The sequence below is a fragment of the Lactuca serriola genome, chromosome 5 (genome assembly GCF_051521515.1).
Source record: "Lactuca serriola cultivar US96UC23 chromosome 5, Lser_US96UC23_V15, whole genome shotgun sequence".
In the NCBI taxonomy this organism is placed as follows: domain Eukaryota; kingdom Viridiplantae; phylum Streptophyta; class Magnoliopsida; order Asterales; family Asteraceae; genus Lactuca; species Lactuca serriola.
Window position 1 is genome coordinate 332060329 of NC_136412.1, and position 16251 is coordinate 332076579.

Here is a 16251-nt window from a genome sequence, read left to right on the forward strand (position 1 = left end):
GTATCGCTACTTCCAAATTTTGCTGAAATGTTGAAATACACATGGACACCACATTTTCCATGATGGGCGTGAGGAAATATATTTGCAATTGATGTCGTTATGGATGGAGCCCTATCAGATATGAATGTAAGGTCTTCCATGTTGCCTATACATTCATGTAGTTTTCGAAGGAACCAAGACCATGTCTCCGTACATTCACTTTTGCATATGGAATAAGCAACAAGCATGATTTGGTTTTGACCGTCCATTGTCACTGCGAGCAACACCGTATCCTTGAATTCACCCTTTAGGTGACCACCATCAATTATTAGGATCGGCCTACAATATTTGATGAACGTTTGTGCCTACAATTATTTTTGATGGCATTAACAAATACCAATTAGGATTCATATGTTATATTTGTCATAAAAAATGATCACTGCTCACCGAGCAACCCAGCGCGATATCCACGAACTCAAACCGATCATCATCATTTGTTCTTATCTGAGTAACAGTTCCTGGATTATGCTTGACCAAGTTGTGCAGATACGCTGGTAGTTTGGTGAATGAATCCTCATTGGTACCTCTTAACATCAACAACGCATATAATTTTGCCCGCCATGCCTTTTGGTATTAGATATTGATTGGAAATTTTGAATTGATGTCCCTCACAATTTCATTACCCCGATAAACTCTATTATAATCTCCGACCAATACTTCAGCGATAAAGTGGCCAAGTACCTTTTCCTTTGATTGTCGATGATTAGACTCCAAGTTTGTTGCACAACAAGTGTGCTGGTCAACAACTTTTGTGACTTGGAAAGCAATAGTCGATTTGATTCCCCTTGCCCTAACCATCTAAGAATAATTTTCTACCAAACAAACCACATCGAACCTTTCTTTACTCGATCTGGTAGTGTTATACTGATTACCTTGTTCCATGCATTGTCTTCCAATTGCAAGCTTGAGCAACTCTTTGTCATCAAAAATGTCTAGAACCTTAATCTCTTCATTTATATCCACCTATGACATGGAATGTTCACGTCATCGTTTACAGGACACGAAGGCAATGGGGGCATACCATGAAACATGGTATCTGGATAAATAAGTTTAGGTTCATCATCAAATTCTTCTCCGTTAGAATCACTCTCTAGGTCGGATATATCCAACTTGTCATATCCTTCTAGTTCACCATCATGCAAAAAGGAACTTCTTATTTTCCAGATTCATTACCAACCTTATTCACCACGTCTAGAGCTTTTTTTGGTCAAAGTAATGATTTACACCAACATCATTATCACCGATATATACTTATAATTCTCTGGTGTAACATACATAATCGGTTCTAGCACTATAGACACTACATTTACATTTTCAGCGACACTATGATATTGACTTTTACTTGGACTTTTAAAATTATCTATTGGGTTGTTGCTTCCTTTCCATTTGATAAATTAGCTGCAGATGCCTTTCCTTTATCATCCACTTCATTACGCGAAACACCTTCTTCAACCACCACATAGACAAACACAAATTCATCTCCAATGACATTTATTACCTTGATCAGCTTTCTAATATCACGATCATCAATAATACCACAATAATAGAGTTGTTATGGATGTTGATAAGCCATATTGACTTTTGATTATTCGGGAAGACCCATCTTGCACTTCACCAAATGAACAAATTCGGTGAACGTGGTGGTTTTTCGTAAAATTTAACACCTAAATAAGACATTCTCGAATTGTATTCGGGTGGCCAAACATATGATAATTGGGAATTAATAAACTCTCATCTTCCATCCGTAATGAGCAATACGAAATACTCGTTACAACTCATTATGTTAATTTTGAGAATAAAAAAGCTAGTGAGAAGTGCAGTTTTCAAGATACTAAATAATTTCAAAAATATGAAATACTGAATATATAGTAGAAAGGTGACCCCCGCGTAAGAGTCGATGTTGTTTTCAAAACGATGTGCATATAGATTTATATGTTTAAGTTTGTATTGTTTTGTTTTTTTAGCAGATAAATATATGAAGAGAGGAGTTAAAATGGCATTAGATTACGAAACGGTAGAAACTTACGATTACATGCCATTGGATTACAAAAAACTACTAATCATTACAGGGCATTCGATTACAAAATAGTAGGAGCGCTATTAGATGCTGTCTACGGCCTACGATTTTCGTAGATTACGGTGTTGGGTGGTCTTGAATGATTTTTTTGCATGTGTCCATTGTTGTTGTCATGTTCTCCTGTATCATCTGGAACATATCGAGAATTAGTACCGTGTCCTTGTCGAGATCGCTGATAAGGGTGTCAGTGATCACAAAGTGCCTGTATGGCAGTTCGGCTGGAGCTTGTTGTAGTAGATTCTGCCTAGATTCGTTAATGCTGTTGTAGGTGTTTTCGACTTTGGCCAAGGATTGCTTCATGGTTTCGAGTTGGTCGAGCGGTTTTTGCATGATGGTATCCATGCTGTGTATTTAGTTTTTGGTGGTAGGGCCGGTGAGTTTGTAGTATGGTTATATAGGGGATGATTGTGGTTGTTGGGTGGTATTAATTATGGTCAATTAATTGTTTTTCTGGGAAGGCATAGATATAGGATGGCTGTGACATTTTTTTACCTGATTTGGTAGATATAATTCTTGGGTATGGTTCCGGTATTTAATTCGAAATGCACTGTGTGGTGATTTTTTATGAGTTGGGTCAGAAAATCTTGGTATATCTTATGTATTTAAATAGGCAAATAGTACGATATCATTAGTTTGAATAGAATACTCATAATTTTATTTCAAGAATAGTATATAATGATGTGGATATTTGCGTATGGTATTTTTGATTTTATCGGAAGAAACTTTAAATTTGTTGTCATTTTTTTATATCATCATAAGAGCTGAATTTTAGAATATGTGAGATTATTTTTTTTAACGTTTTGTTAAAGTCACTAAGAAGATAATACAAATTATTAAGATTGCAAAGATAGTTTGTTATCTTTTTCTTAATCTAATTTGTTACCAGTTAAATATTATCAAATATTATCGGATATAGACATAGAACAAGATCGAATAGTTGATTTGGGACTCTTGAAGTGGTAAATATTTTTTGACTTACCGATAAGGTAATATATTATTTATTAATGGTTTATGTATATTATTATGTGTCTATTGATGGTTCTGGTGATGGGTAGCGTCTATGATTTTATTTTGGTGGTACCCTGGTTTATATAGAAAATAATTATGGATTGATGTGTATATTGTGTGTATTTTCTTTGTGTGGTAATCTATGAAATATAGAGAATAACAGGATTCATGGAAGGGTTTTTGATCAATTTGTGTGCGCTGCAGTACCACTTTTCACCTCTTATGAAGATGGGATCCTTACAGGTTGGACATGTACATTGGTACCAAGTGTTTTGAAAGTGAAAGTGTTTGATTGAAGCCCGTACAATGAATGTTTTGTCCTATAGATGTAAACGAATTGTTTTTAGGTGTGTGATATGGATCGTATCTGTAAATAGGGATATTATTAGTATCGTGTTACCAGTAGATCATATCTGTTTTTGATCTTCATGTTGTATATGGTGGAGGGTGTTCCTGACTGTGTTGACACTGGTCTCGAAGGTCCTGTGTATCTGAAGCCATGTTGTTGTTACCATAGGGTGTTTACCTTATCAAATGAACTTTTTTTTCCTAGTTTATTTGACTTACAAGTTAATGAGTAATGTTGTTTCTGGTATCTCTGGGTTAACGTAGACATGTGTAGCATGTGATGACCCATGGCGTAATGCTCTTGTAGAAAAGTTATTTGGAGATTATAATGGTCATAGCAGATGATGTTATAGGAAATGTATATATTGTGTTGGTGATAGAAAATATATATAGCGACTTATCTACAAAAGGGTACCGTTGGACATTGATGGTTTTAGGTTTGTGACTGCAACAACGGTTTTCGCGGGTGGTGAATGTAATAACGAACGGTTGAATCTTTGTGGATTAGTTATACACTCTTTCCATAGATTGACCGCAAGTTCATTGGAACTAACGAATTTGGAAATGTTTTTAGTGTTAGATAGCTATCATAAAATTGATAAGTGTAGTTTGCTGGTTAGCATGTATACCTTTCGTCGGTTGGTATAAGTAAGATGAAGGATTCTTGATTGGCTTTTGTAAAGTCCCTGATCTTTGATAAAACACCAATGTAGTATGTCTAGAAGTAAATGTAATCGTGTTAGAGATAGGTATGTAATTGGATGGGTTGGTGTGATGAGTACCTGGATAATATGCTAGGCTTTCTCCAAGGTCTATCAGTTGTGACTTTGATACAAAGCAAAACCAGCTTTTTGGTATGGTCGCTGTGTCAGGAATTGGTTGTATAACAAACATGAGGACAACATCAATATAGAAGTCATTGTCTAGGAATTTTTGATATTTGTCTAATTGAGGGCAGTTGTAATCCGATATGATGTAGCACTCTGAAACTTTGAGAACATATTCAATGTAGCTCTAATTTGTTCGCTGGCCAAGAATTTGAATGTTATACGCCTATAGAAATGGAGTTGTGTGATATTAAATTAGTGGTGTACGTGACTGATTATGGTAATAGACTGGTGTGTGTTATTGTTTAGATAAGAAGTTAGGTATTGTTATAAATATTGAAGAATGATAATTACTAATTTTGTTTCAACAATAATCATTTGTGGAAAATATAATATCTGAAAGCTGTTTTTATTGTATTTATTTTTGGTGACTACTTACGAATCTGTCGACAGCCAGGTACCAGGTTTCGTATCTGCGTACATCATGCTTCCATTTACGTACTATCCTAACCTATAAGGGCCCTCCAATACCATCAGCTTTCAATTCGGAGATGGTTTTCATAACCTTGTTGTGTATTTTAATACAAAGGAATATGTAGAGATAAGTGGGTTATTCAAATAAAAATGTAATATTCTATAAATATGTAAAATATAGTTGAACGGTGAAGGGTAAAGAAGGAAAATGAAAGAATAGTAACGGTGATAAAAGATTTGATAGGTAGTGATACTATAGACCTCGATTGAAGTAAGTTTTTGTAGTAAATCTTTGAAGATAACATTTTTGGTTTGATTGTATTCCATTGTGTTTGTGTTGTTTATTAGTATTTTTATGGAATCCAGTGATGTTGCTCGGGATAGGGCTACATAGAGTTGCCCGTGGGCAAATACGGGCTGCGGCAAATAGATCCCGATTCTACGCAGTGATTGTCCTTGATTCTTGTTGATGGTCATTGCGTAGCAAACTTTCACTGGAAACTATTTTCGCGAAAAGATGAATGGAAACTCTGATGACTTATGTATGAATTTTATGCGCGGTATATATGCACGTTTTCCGATGGAAGTGCCAGTTATGATGGTTTCCTTAATAACGTTTGGTAACAATTGTGACACAATCAGTCAGGTTCCATTACACAAACCTTCTCTCTGATTTATGTTTCTCAACAACATTATTAGGCAGTGTAGCTTAAGTGTAAGCTCATGTGGCGGTATTCCTGGAAAGGTCAGTTGGTTTAGGAATTCGATTGGATACAGGCCTTCCAAGTCCGATGTGAGCTTTCCATTTGGCTGCATCATGTTTGTGCTATTGTATGTCCTGCCAACGGTTGTGACCATTTTTAAAATGTGAGCATTTATTTCATCGGCTGAATCATTTGTGGGAAAAACTATTGCTCTCATTGAGAGGTGTGTGCCGGTCGGGTCGTCGAGTGTACCGTCCCCATAAACAAAATGTATTAAGGTTTGTAGGGAGTTAGGGGCAGCAGATATTAGGATAGAAGACGGAATCTCTACCCAACTCAAATCCCATGGATCCTCTTTGTCTGGTACTCCTACGACTCCATTTCCAATAGTCAGCAACCATACGGAAAAGCTCGAGACAGAGATTGAGTCGTGACTGATTATGTTAGACGACTCTAGCCTCATGTTTGTATGTAGAATATGAATTATGAAGTATGGCCATAGGTACGAACTCCGTAAAGTTAGTGCAATGATTTCTGAGCGTGTGCTATTTGGTAGAACGGGAAGAGTTTGGCGGAAGTCACCACCAAGAAGCATCAATATGCCTTCAAATGGTTGTTGATCACAGTCTAGGACGTCTCTAAGTGACTGGTCCAAATATTCAAAGCACCTTCTGTCACTCATTAGTGTTTCGTCCCAAATAATCAGTGTTGTACGCTGCATAAGATCTCTAAGGAAGGTGCGTTCTTTTATATCGCATGATTTTTTGTCTGTTAAGTCAATAGGTATCTTGAACCTTGAATGTGCAGTTGTCCCGGAAGGTAACAAAAGTGATGCAATTCGAGAAGCAGCAACAGCGAGAATGATTTTTCCTATAGACTTGAAATAAGATAGAATTGTCGTCCATAAGAAAGTTTTGCCGGTACCCCCATGTCCATAAACAAACATCAGTATTTGTTTTTTTTTCTATGGAACTGACAACTTTGTCGTACACTAATCGTTGGTCGCTGTTTAGATTTGGTAGTAGATTGTAGTGCTGTTTCAACAGGTCTGCCTTGTCGTAACTCATTTCTTCTAAAAGGAGTCGATTTCGTAAAATACCGTTGGCATCTAATGAGGGAACTGGAAGGCCAAAGTCTGCCATCGATTTAGATGGGACAGCGGAAAGGAGTGTGTCATCTAAATCGTGGAGCAGCTGTTGTTTGATTATGTAAACAGCTAAACCAATGGTCTTATCTGGCAGTTGGGTCGTCAAGGTATGTAGATAGTCATCTTTCATCCTATCACACACAGTTTCCCACAATAAACGCGGATTGCTGACTTCACAGAAAAACAGTAGGTGGCAAAAAAGGGATCGTAACTGTGATGCATTTGCCCATGTTGAAGCTTCTATGAAACAAGTAAACCATTCGACATCGTCACCTAATAATCCAAGTGCATTGTAGGCGACCCTGAAAGTTGGGTAAACGGTACCAGATACGGTTCGCATGTCTTGAAACGATGTACATCCCTTTTGGTGGAAGAGTAGCATCCATAAGTAGAATAATTCACCAGAGGTAGGATGTACGAATGCAAGTCGGCCTATCATTTTTGATGACTCATAAACCCTTCGGCCCCATGACTTGGATGGCTTATCCCATTTATAACGTTTTGGATAATCTAGGTATGTCAGATCATGACCTTCTGTGTCTTTCGAATTACTTTCAAACCATCCAAGTAGGGTAGTTATGCTGGAATACGGATTGGATAATACTTTAGGTATTGAGATGTTTATGCTAAACACCAACTGTTGCATGTTTTCTTCATGTACCGTTAGAACCTGAACAGGTGGGTGGCGATGGTGTATATGGAAGTCGAAAATCCGTCATGCCGCCTCGTGTGGGCATATATAGCGTCCATCCAAAAAATTATGGACCTCGTTTATAGGATGAAAGTCTTCAGTTTGCATACTGTTATGACCAGCAATCAATGTTGCATCAGATGATTCGGTGAGAGATTCCGCCTTTTGGATAGTGTATCTCACACGGTCCGCTCCTTTGGAAATGTATTTAAAAAGATACTTAATCATCATACTCCAGCCGCAGTACTCGACGTTGATATGTGCACGGAACCGTGAACAAAGTCTTTTGTTGTAGGGGACGACATATCCATTGTCGATAACCTGTCCATATTGAGTAGTATGGTATGCAGCTGACATACGTTTGTAACATACGTATCCCTGTTTGTCGAAATATGTATCATTAAGAAAGAGCTTCGGGAAATGTTTGTTGCATTTATCGTCTTTGATACATGGAGCTTTTTGGTGGAGTGTTCCACATTGGCCATGGATCATGCAGGTTGTTATCGTCTCGAACAACTCTGGTTCTTTAACTGGATTCGACAACTCGGCTGTAATGTACGCATCAACATCGCTTGCATTTTTTATTCGGTCTGAACTTTTTACCCAGAGTAAGGTATGGCAATGAGGAAGACACCTCTTTTGGAACTCGATAGTATACAAATCTGCAATAATGAATATGTGCAACATATGAATACTTAGTAAATTTCATTTCGTTTAAGTAATGACATAACCATAAATTGAACTTCATACTGTTAAACACAACAAAACGATCCCATTAAATATCATAAAAAAAAAAAAAATACAATTGTTTAAACCAGGTATCAAATATAATGTGGGTGCGTCACATTTACTAATAGAAATGAGAAAGTAAACACAAAAACGGGTACCAAAAAATATATGTTAACTATTTGTCAATAACATTAGAGTGCAAATAACAGAACATGCTAATGATCTGATGGTAAAATTGAAAATGAAGGAGCAATATGGAATAGACCTGTTCGCACCAGGCATCAAATCTAATGGGGGTCAGTTACATAAACTATTTTTAAAATAATAATCCATGTAAAAAATGATGAAAGCAATCAACAGTAAAGAACCTATGTAGGCAGAAATATTTCCATATTTTACATCAACTATTTTTTGAATAATAATAGTGTCACCATTTAATTATGTAACGAATACCATATAAGCGGATAAAAAATTGTTAAGGAAAATAAAGGAAAAGACTGATGAGTGTTATTAATACGTAGCTAGGGGTAGAAACAGTAACATACATATAATCGGATAAGAAAAATGTTAAGGAAAATAAAGGAAAAGACTGATGAGTGTTGTTAATATATAGCCAGGGGTAGAAACAGTAACATATGTAGACATGGGAAGCTTTGGAAAGAATCATTAGCATGATTGATGTTTCCAAACACATGAAAGTTAGTAATATGTAAGAAGGGATAGAGTTAGCAAAACATATAGATTTGTAACATATGTAGACAGGGGAAGCTTTGGAAGGAATCATTAGCATGATTGATGTTTCCAAACACATATATGGTACGATACGGTTGACATACAAAAAATAGGGGTATATTATAAAGGGTGTAATTTCATATTTTACATCAACTATTTTTTAAACAATAATAGGGATACCATTTATTCATGTAACGAAAACCATATAATCAGATTTTAAAATACTTAAAAAGGTTAAGGAAAAGACAGATGAAAGTTAGTAATATGTAAGCAGGGGTAGAATTAGCAACACATATAGAGAGGGTAAGACCTGGAAACAACCATTGGTATGATTAATGTTTCGAAAAACATATAGGGTACGATACGGTTGTGAAAGACACAGCCCATTAAGGACTTCATGGTAAAAATGAAAGACAAAGTCTAAGATATGAAGAAAATTCCAAAAAATTAAGTCCTTATAGAAAATGGGAGTATATTAATGAATAATGAAAATCCAATTATATTTACTGTAAGGAAATAAAAAAAGGATGCATGGCGAAGATGGCAGATTGGAAGAACTTTTTGGTATAAAAGGACCAACACGCCATATTAAAAAAAACACATATACGTTCATATATTCAAAAAAAAATAAAAGATATACATTTACATATAAATATAACACATATTTGTAAATATGTATCGTTTCCTCCAAGACATTAAAACACATGTAACATGACTTTCATAGTATAACAAACCAGAACGAATAAACATAACATGAAATCCAAAATACAGGGAAAAAGGACGCAAAATGGAAAACATGTTGGATTAGGTGTCTAAGCCCATAACTATAATTGACATGTACTTGAATTGATAGCAGCACAGTCCTTTTGGGTTGCCCTCAAACCTAGCAACCAGACAAGGAAATTATGAAAGGAGAGATATTAATTTATTATAAGATTAATAAATTAATATAAATGAACTTATTAATATGTTAAAAGATTAATATATTAATTAGAAATCATTATGTTTAATTAATAGTTAGCCAGAAATTAATCAAAATTAATTTTGGGGTTAAAAGTATTAATTGTAAGATGCAGGGACTAGTTTGCAATTATCTAATAGTTGAGTGGAAGGCTCTAGAACCCCTTGGAAGAGGGTGGACGAAATCTATAGGGGAAACCCTAATGATTTCGTCCATAGGGGCTTGGATAAGGCCCTTGGGTTTGCTTAGGCCCTAAGCAAAGGATAACTAAGGTTTCCCCTAAACCCTAGATCCCTCAGCTATATAAGGAGCCTCCTGGTTCACATTTTGGGCACTCTTTCTTTTGAAGAAACCCTAAGGCCGAGATTTTGCATACTCCTTCTCCCCTCTCTCCTCTACTTTCCTTCTTGCTAGTTTGGGTGTGATTCCATTAAAGGCATTACACTTGTGGTGCTAAGCTTCCAAGAAGATCAAGATCAAGATCAAGGGAATTGTCAATTGTTTGCTATAACAATTGAAAGGTATGTAACTCCTAAACCTAGTTTGTTAATTTCGAAATTAGCCTCTCTCCTCTAGGGTTCGTGTTTTGCAATTCAAAGTTGTATGTTCAATAGTTAAAACATAGATCCAAAGTAGGTTGCATGTGAACTTAGGAATTGTTTTCTAGTTTATTTGTTTTACCTAAAACCCATCAAAACATACATGCTTCAACCTTGCCAAACGTCTTGTCCTCTTTAAGAAACCGAATAAAGTCATGAACCTTAATGTTGAACACCCTTGTAATGATATCTGCTCTGTTGTGGAGATCTGTTTGCTGATGTGCATCTATGTAACGGGTGATCTCTGGCCACTTCACATTACATGTAAACGTGATAAAGTACTGTGGGTTGCCATACACCCTACATATCGAAATCCAGATAATGAGCATACATAAACCGGGGACCGCCAGTAAGCGGGCAAGAAAACACGTTTCCCAACTACACTTGCCTCCCTATCTCCCTTCGAAAGTGCGTCGTAGAGGCCGCTAACATAATCAGACCAAAGATTTGACTGATGCTTTACAATGTAATCCAAACGGCTTTCTTCTATACACGTATATGTATCAACCAAATACTGTTTGAATAGGCGAGATGAGTTTATAATAGGTGACCAGATTTGTTGACGGGCATGTATATGATAGGCATAATACATATTTACAGTGAGATTTTTAGCCGTTGCCCCTTTCCCATTACTAATCTTCAAACGTGGTGACCAACCTTCCTCCCCATATGGAAACAGTAGCGGGTATTGTAAAGGCATGTAGGTTGGATGCAGCTTGCTGATACGTTGTGGCCTACCCGATTGCGATTGGATAACAATGTCATACGTCGTGGATGTTGTGTCATCGCCACTTACTATACAACCCAAAGACCCAGGCGACGGCAAATCATGCCGACGGTCATTAACGTAGTTAAACAGCCGCACCGCATACGAATGTAGATTTGTTTCTTCAGCTATCCGTTTTGCAGTCTTGAAAGTCCGTACATATTCGTTATTAGCTCCCAAAAACTCAACCAGAAAGTTGACAATTTTAGAATCCAAACACCCCTTTCCAGGACCATCGAAAACCCTCAATCTATTTTGTACTTCGTTCTTAGTATCAAACAGGTAAAGTTGTAGAAACCTGGGACCCTTTGTAGGATCCAGACAGAGGGACCTAATCTTGTGACTAATCTGACCAGATATTTTACAAACATAAGGACCATGGCCATCATTCACATCCTTATCCACATTTGCCCCAAAGGAAGTCATGGAAAACATACTATTATAAGCGCTAATATCTTTTAAAAAATTCCGACTTCGATACAGGGTAAGAAATTCGGCATGAAACCTAGAAGGGTAAGGAAGTACTATACTTCCAGCCCGACAACAATGGGTATACCTCGGATGTGCGGCTGTAGATAACTGAAGAGATCCCTCAGCGTACCAGAAAAACGCAGCACATAACTCACAAACCTTGACGCAGTCACCATGATCGACATACTCTGGGAGAACAGACAGGGAAGCCAAACGCCGACATTTCCTCCGGCGAACACCAAAGACACCAGAGGACGATGAAGGACCCGCGTCACCCATCCGATTAACCGGAACAGCCATGACATAATAAACGTACCACACAGCGACAACAAAGAAACAAAACCAATACGACAGCGGAACAAATAAAATAACAATAACAGAAGAAGATTACCTGGGACAGAAAGAGTGAAGAATGCAGTGAAACAGAAGGAGACGATGAACGAAAAAGGAAGAGAAAAGAAAAAGATATTAGGAACCTCAAGAAATAAGTCAAACAAAAAGAATAACACACGTGGGATACATTAAGATATGCCACGAAAAAATAAGTCTATTAAAAATACATTATATAGATTTATCCTATTAATAAATTAAAGAAGCGACACAAAAACAAAAATACAATTAAAGAAGTGGCACAAAAACAAAAATACATGAATAAATTAACAAAGCAACACACAAGCAAAAATAGAGGGACCGGAAATGTAATTTAAGGGACTGAAACTGGTAAAATTGTCTCACCTAGTTAACTTTCCTTTTGTTTACAATTTTAATATATATATATATATATATATATATATATATATATATATATATATATATATATATATATATATATATAATAGGGTAGGTTCAAAACAATAGTCAACTCTGACAAAAAAGTAGTCAAGTTTAACAAAACAGTAGTCCACTCTGACAAAAAAATAGTCAAGTTTAACAAAACAGTAGTCCACTCTAACAAAAAAATAGTTAAGTTTAGCAAATATTACTCAACTCTGACAAAAAAGTAATCAAGTTTATCAAAAAATTAGTCAAATTTACCAAAAAAATCAGTTAACAAATTCAAAAAAATAATCTACAATTTAGCAAAAAAAATATTGTATTAATTCTTAAAAAACTAGTTTATATTTTACAAAAAATACTTTTTAACAAATTAATTGTCAAAAACAACTCTACATTTTATAAACAATATTTTTCCCTATTTTTTTAATCAAAATAATTCTAAAAATATACTCTATATTAGAAAAAAAACCGTAACTTTTTTGCACAAAACCGTAGCTTAAAAAAAACGTAGCTTCTTTACCAAAACCGTAGACTACGGTTTGGGAAACCGTAGTTTTGTCAAAAAATACCGTAGGTTTTTAAAAATTATTAAAAACCGTAGACTACTGTTTCGTGGGCTAGTTTGGGACAAAGCCTAATTTTTGGCTAAAAATTATTAATTACCTCCTTAATTTGGCTATTTTAGTAATTACCCTAAATAAAAATATATTTAAAATACTATCTGTTAATATATTATCATTAAAAAATAATATATTAAAAAAATTATTTAAATGTTATTAATAATATAATAAAATAATATTTATTAATGTACAAATATGATATATTAAAAATAATATTTATTAATATATAATAATGAAATAAGTAATGCATTCAAATTAAGTAAAATTAATTAAAATAATTAATGTATAAAAAATGAATAAAACTTAAAAAAAGAAAAAAAAAATTAGTTGTAGTTTGGCTGTAAAAGTAATCCAAAAAAATAAAATTGTAATGTTAAAAAAGTCAAACCATTATACTGTTTAAATATTTTTGGATTAAAAGCACATAATATATCCACTTTTACTCTACAGAATATTTTTAAACAAGAACAACAAAATTTTAAACTAAAAAGACAATTTTTAATTTTGTCAAAGTTTTAATAACCTCTTAAACTCGATCAACATTTTTTTTGGTTAACCACATTACCAAATTTGCGGTAAGGAATACATACCGGGTCGAGAAACCGAATCCGTTTTCTAAGAATCCAAGTTTTGAAAACAAAATTTTGTTTACAACTTGAATGCGTCTACGTACAACTGACTCTACCCATACCCATCGAATTGTAGAAGTACTTCACTGTCTTTATATCCCCAACGGCCACCCATATGCTGTGTGTCAGAGAGAGAAAGACAAAGGGAGAGAGAGGATAATGGACGAGGGTCACATGAACGGAATGACGGATATGTCACCGCCACCAATCGCTGCCACAGGAGCATCACCGAAGATGGCAGGCGACATGATGCATCATCACCCGATGATGCACATGGCCTTTTTCTGGGGCAAAAATGGTGATATTTTGTTCCCGGGTTGGCCCGGAACTAATTCGGGTATGTACGCTTTCGTTCTCATCTTCGTCTTCTTCCTCGCGTTTCTCGTCGAGTTCTTATCTCACTCGAACTTCGCCCGGAAAGGGTCAGGTCCGTTGGCGGTGGGATTGGTTCAGACCCTGGTTCATACACTGCGAGCCGGATTGGCTTATATGGTGATGCTGGCGGTGATGTCGTTCAACGGCGGTGTGTTTCTGATGGCGGTGGCAGGTCACTCGCTTGGATTTCTTGTGTTTGGGACCTGGATTTTTAAGAAGCCGCAGCCGCCGCTCACCGGCGATAAAAACTCCGATATATCTCCGATGATCTGTGCTTAAATTATGCAATTATGGTTGTGTAGTTGTGTTTCAAATCGATTTCTTCATACTAGAATTACATTGGGATTATAGTTTTTCATTTAGTTTTTTTTTTATTAATAATAATACAGATTAAGTACAATTATAAAAAATATGATTGAAAAAATAACTTTTTGGGTAAAACAATCATCGACAACCTTTGATTTATACGTTGATATTCGATACTGGTTAGAAAATCTTTACTTTTATTTGTTATCTATAATAAATAAAGAAGCTATAAATGCACAATTAAAAAGATGGATCATAATTGCAGTAATCTATAAATGCAAAATTAAAAAAATGGATCATAATTACATTAATTTCGGACTACGACTCTACCGTCATCTTAAACGGCGATATACCTCTTATTTTTTTTTTCAGAGACAATTACATAAATATCAAGGAATTATCACAATTCAATTTATTCGGTAGGTTATAACATTAAATTTGGATTTTATATCGTTTATTCATTTTACATATAAGTTATGTAAACCTGGTGACACGTCATATTTTTTTTTTCAAATCTAGCGATGTCATTTGTCAAATAATCTATTATGGGAAAAATTAAACTTAGGGGTTAACCACTAAAATAACAAAAAAAAATAAGCCATTTATAAGAAAATAGTATGACTAATCCATCACTTAATTTGCTAAAATCATCGCCAATTCGTAATAAGCCATTTATAAGAAAATAGTATGACTAATCCATCACTTAATTTGCTAAAATCATCGTCAATTCGTATAGCTAATCATGTCAAATCGATCTCTACATCGCGTATTCGTATAGCTAATCATATCAAATCGATCTCTGCATATTTTGTTTCTTATATTTTCATTCAATAAGTATACTACTACCAGGTTAGAAGCTCTTTGATAAATACAATTTGATATGTCTCTCTATCCTGGTCTATAGTGGCAGACCTTAGTGGAGCCCGGGGGTCCTGGGTCATTGCTCCGATTCCGGCACGTAGTGTAAAAAAAATTTAATGTTTTTTCTATTAGGTGCAGTGGCTTAAAATACGAGTACCACTACTAATTTAGATTTTTTCGGAAAACTTTTTTAGTGTCACCCTACTAAAACGTTCTGCGTCTACCATTGCTGGTCTACATACATCTCTAGTTTGATCTTCAAGTGTGCGCTTGTGAGTTTTTTAGTTACTCTATTTTTGGGATAATGACTTGAGAGAGTAATGTACTTTAGCTTTTGGTCATTAAATTATTTTTCGTGTTTTATTAACCCTTAAATTTGTTGAAACGTTTACCTTATACCATTATGACCTGTAACAGTGAGTTTTGCTGGTTTCCGACGTGGTTTCCGACCAAGTATGATTTTCCGGGCATCTTCATTTGAGATTGTTTCATAGGTTTAGATGTACTCAACTCAAAAACCAGAAATTGGATGAAGACAAACAAGATACGAACTACGATGATCTGAAACAAGACCACAAACGTGATGTACTTGTATTCTTATGTGAAAAATTTTCAGAAAAGTTTTGGTTTGAACACAAATCTTCAAAGATCCAATGGTGGTTCATTAAAACCTTTCTTAGATTTTTAAGGTTTTAAGGGTTTCAATGGTAGTTCATCAAACCCATCTCTGAAACAAAACCTATATCAGATGTGTTCATCTTTCTTGTCACCGAATCGAAAAATCAAAGCTTGAATACGAACAAAGGAAAAACGAGCTTGAATCTGAAAAATAAACCAATAACTTGTTCTTATGCTCATCATGTGTGTAGAACCCAATAATTCCTAAATCGACGAGCTTGGATTTGAAAGGACGCTCGAAATCTGAAATGAATCTTCGAAATCTGAAAGAGTTACAACTCTGCCATTGATGAACGATATGAACAACAAAGAAAATTTGAAAACTTTTCCCTTAAAACCCAGATCTGAACCATATGTGTTAGGGTTTGTAGATCGGAGCTTGGTTTTGCAGAAAATCAAAAGGAAGAAATGTGGCGTTCCGGAGAAGACGGC

At 35.3% G+C, this 16251-nt stretch overlaps 2 protein-coding genes across 2 annotated transcripts; one reads left to right on the forward strand and one right to left on the reverse strand.

The window, feature by feature from the left end:
* Positions 1-7339: 7339 nt before the first annotated feature.
* LOC145050995 (uncharacterized) lies at positions 7340-11873 on the reverse strand. Its single transcript, XM_078999157.1, has 3 exons — positions 10674-11873; positions 10440-10587; positions 7340-7977 (listed from the first exon to the last, which is right to left on the reverse strand). Exons 1-3 carry the CDS (start codon positions 11871-11873, stop codon positions 7340-7342), a joined length of 1986 nt encoding a protein of 661 aa, XP_078855283.1.
* Positions 11874-13688: 1815 nt separating this feature from the next.
* COPT1 (copper transporter 1) lies at positions 13689-14332 on the forward strand. The gene has a single exon (XM_079003527.1). It carries the CDS (start codon positions 13759-13761, stop codon positions 14251-14253), a length of 495 nt encoding a protein of 164 aa, XP_078859653.1. The 5' UTR covers positions 13689-13758; the 3' UTR covers positions 14254-14332.
* Positions 14333-16251: the final 1919 nt, after the last annotated feature.

Coding starts and splice junctions, on each gene's coding strand:
- LOC145050995 (XM_078999157.1), bottom strand. CDS start 11,873: ATGGCTGTTCCGGTTAATCGGATGGGTGACGCGGGTCCTTCATCGTCC. Junction 10,588..10,673: donor CCGCTTACTGGCGGTCCCCG/GTTTATGTATGC, acceptor TGTAATGTGAAG/TGGCCAGAGATCACCCGTTA. Junction 7,978..10,439: donor GTTTGGCAAGGTTGAAGCAT/GTATGTTTTGAT, acceptor TCATTATTGCAG/ATTTGTATACTATCGAGTTC.
- COPT1 (XM_079003527.1), top strand. CDS start 13,759: ATGGACGAGGGTCACATGAACGGAATGACGGATATGTCACCGCCACCA.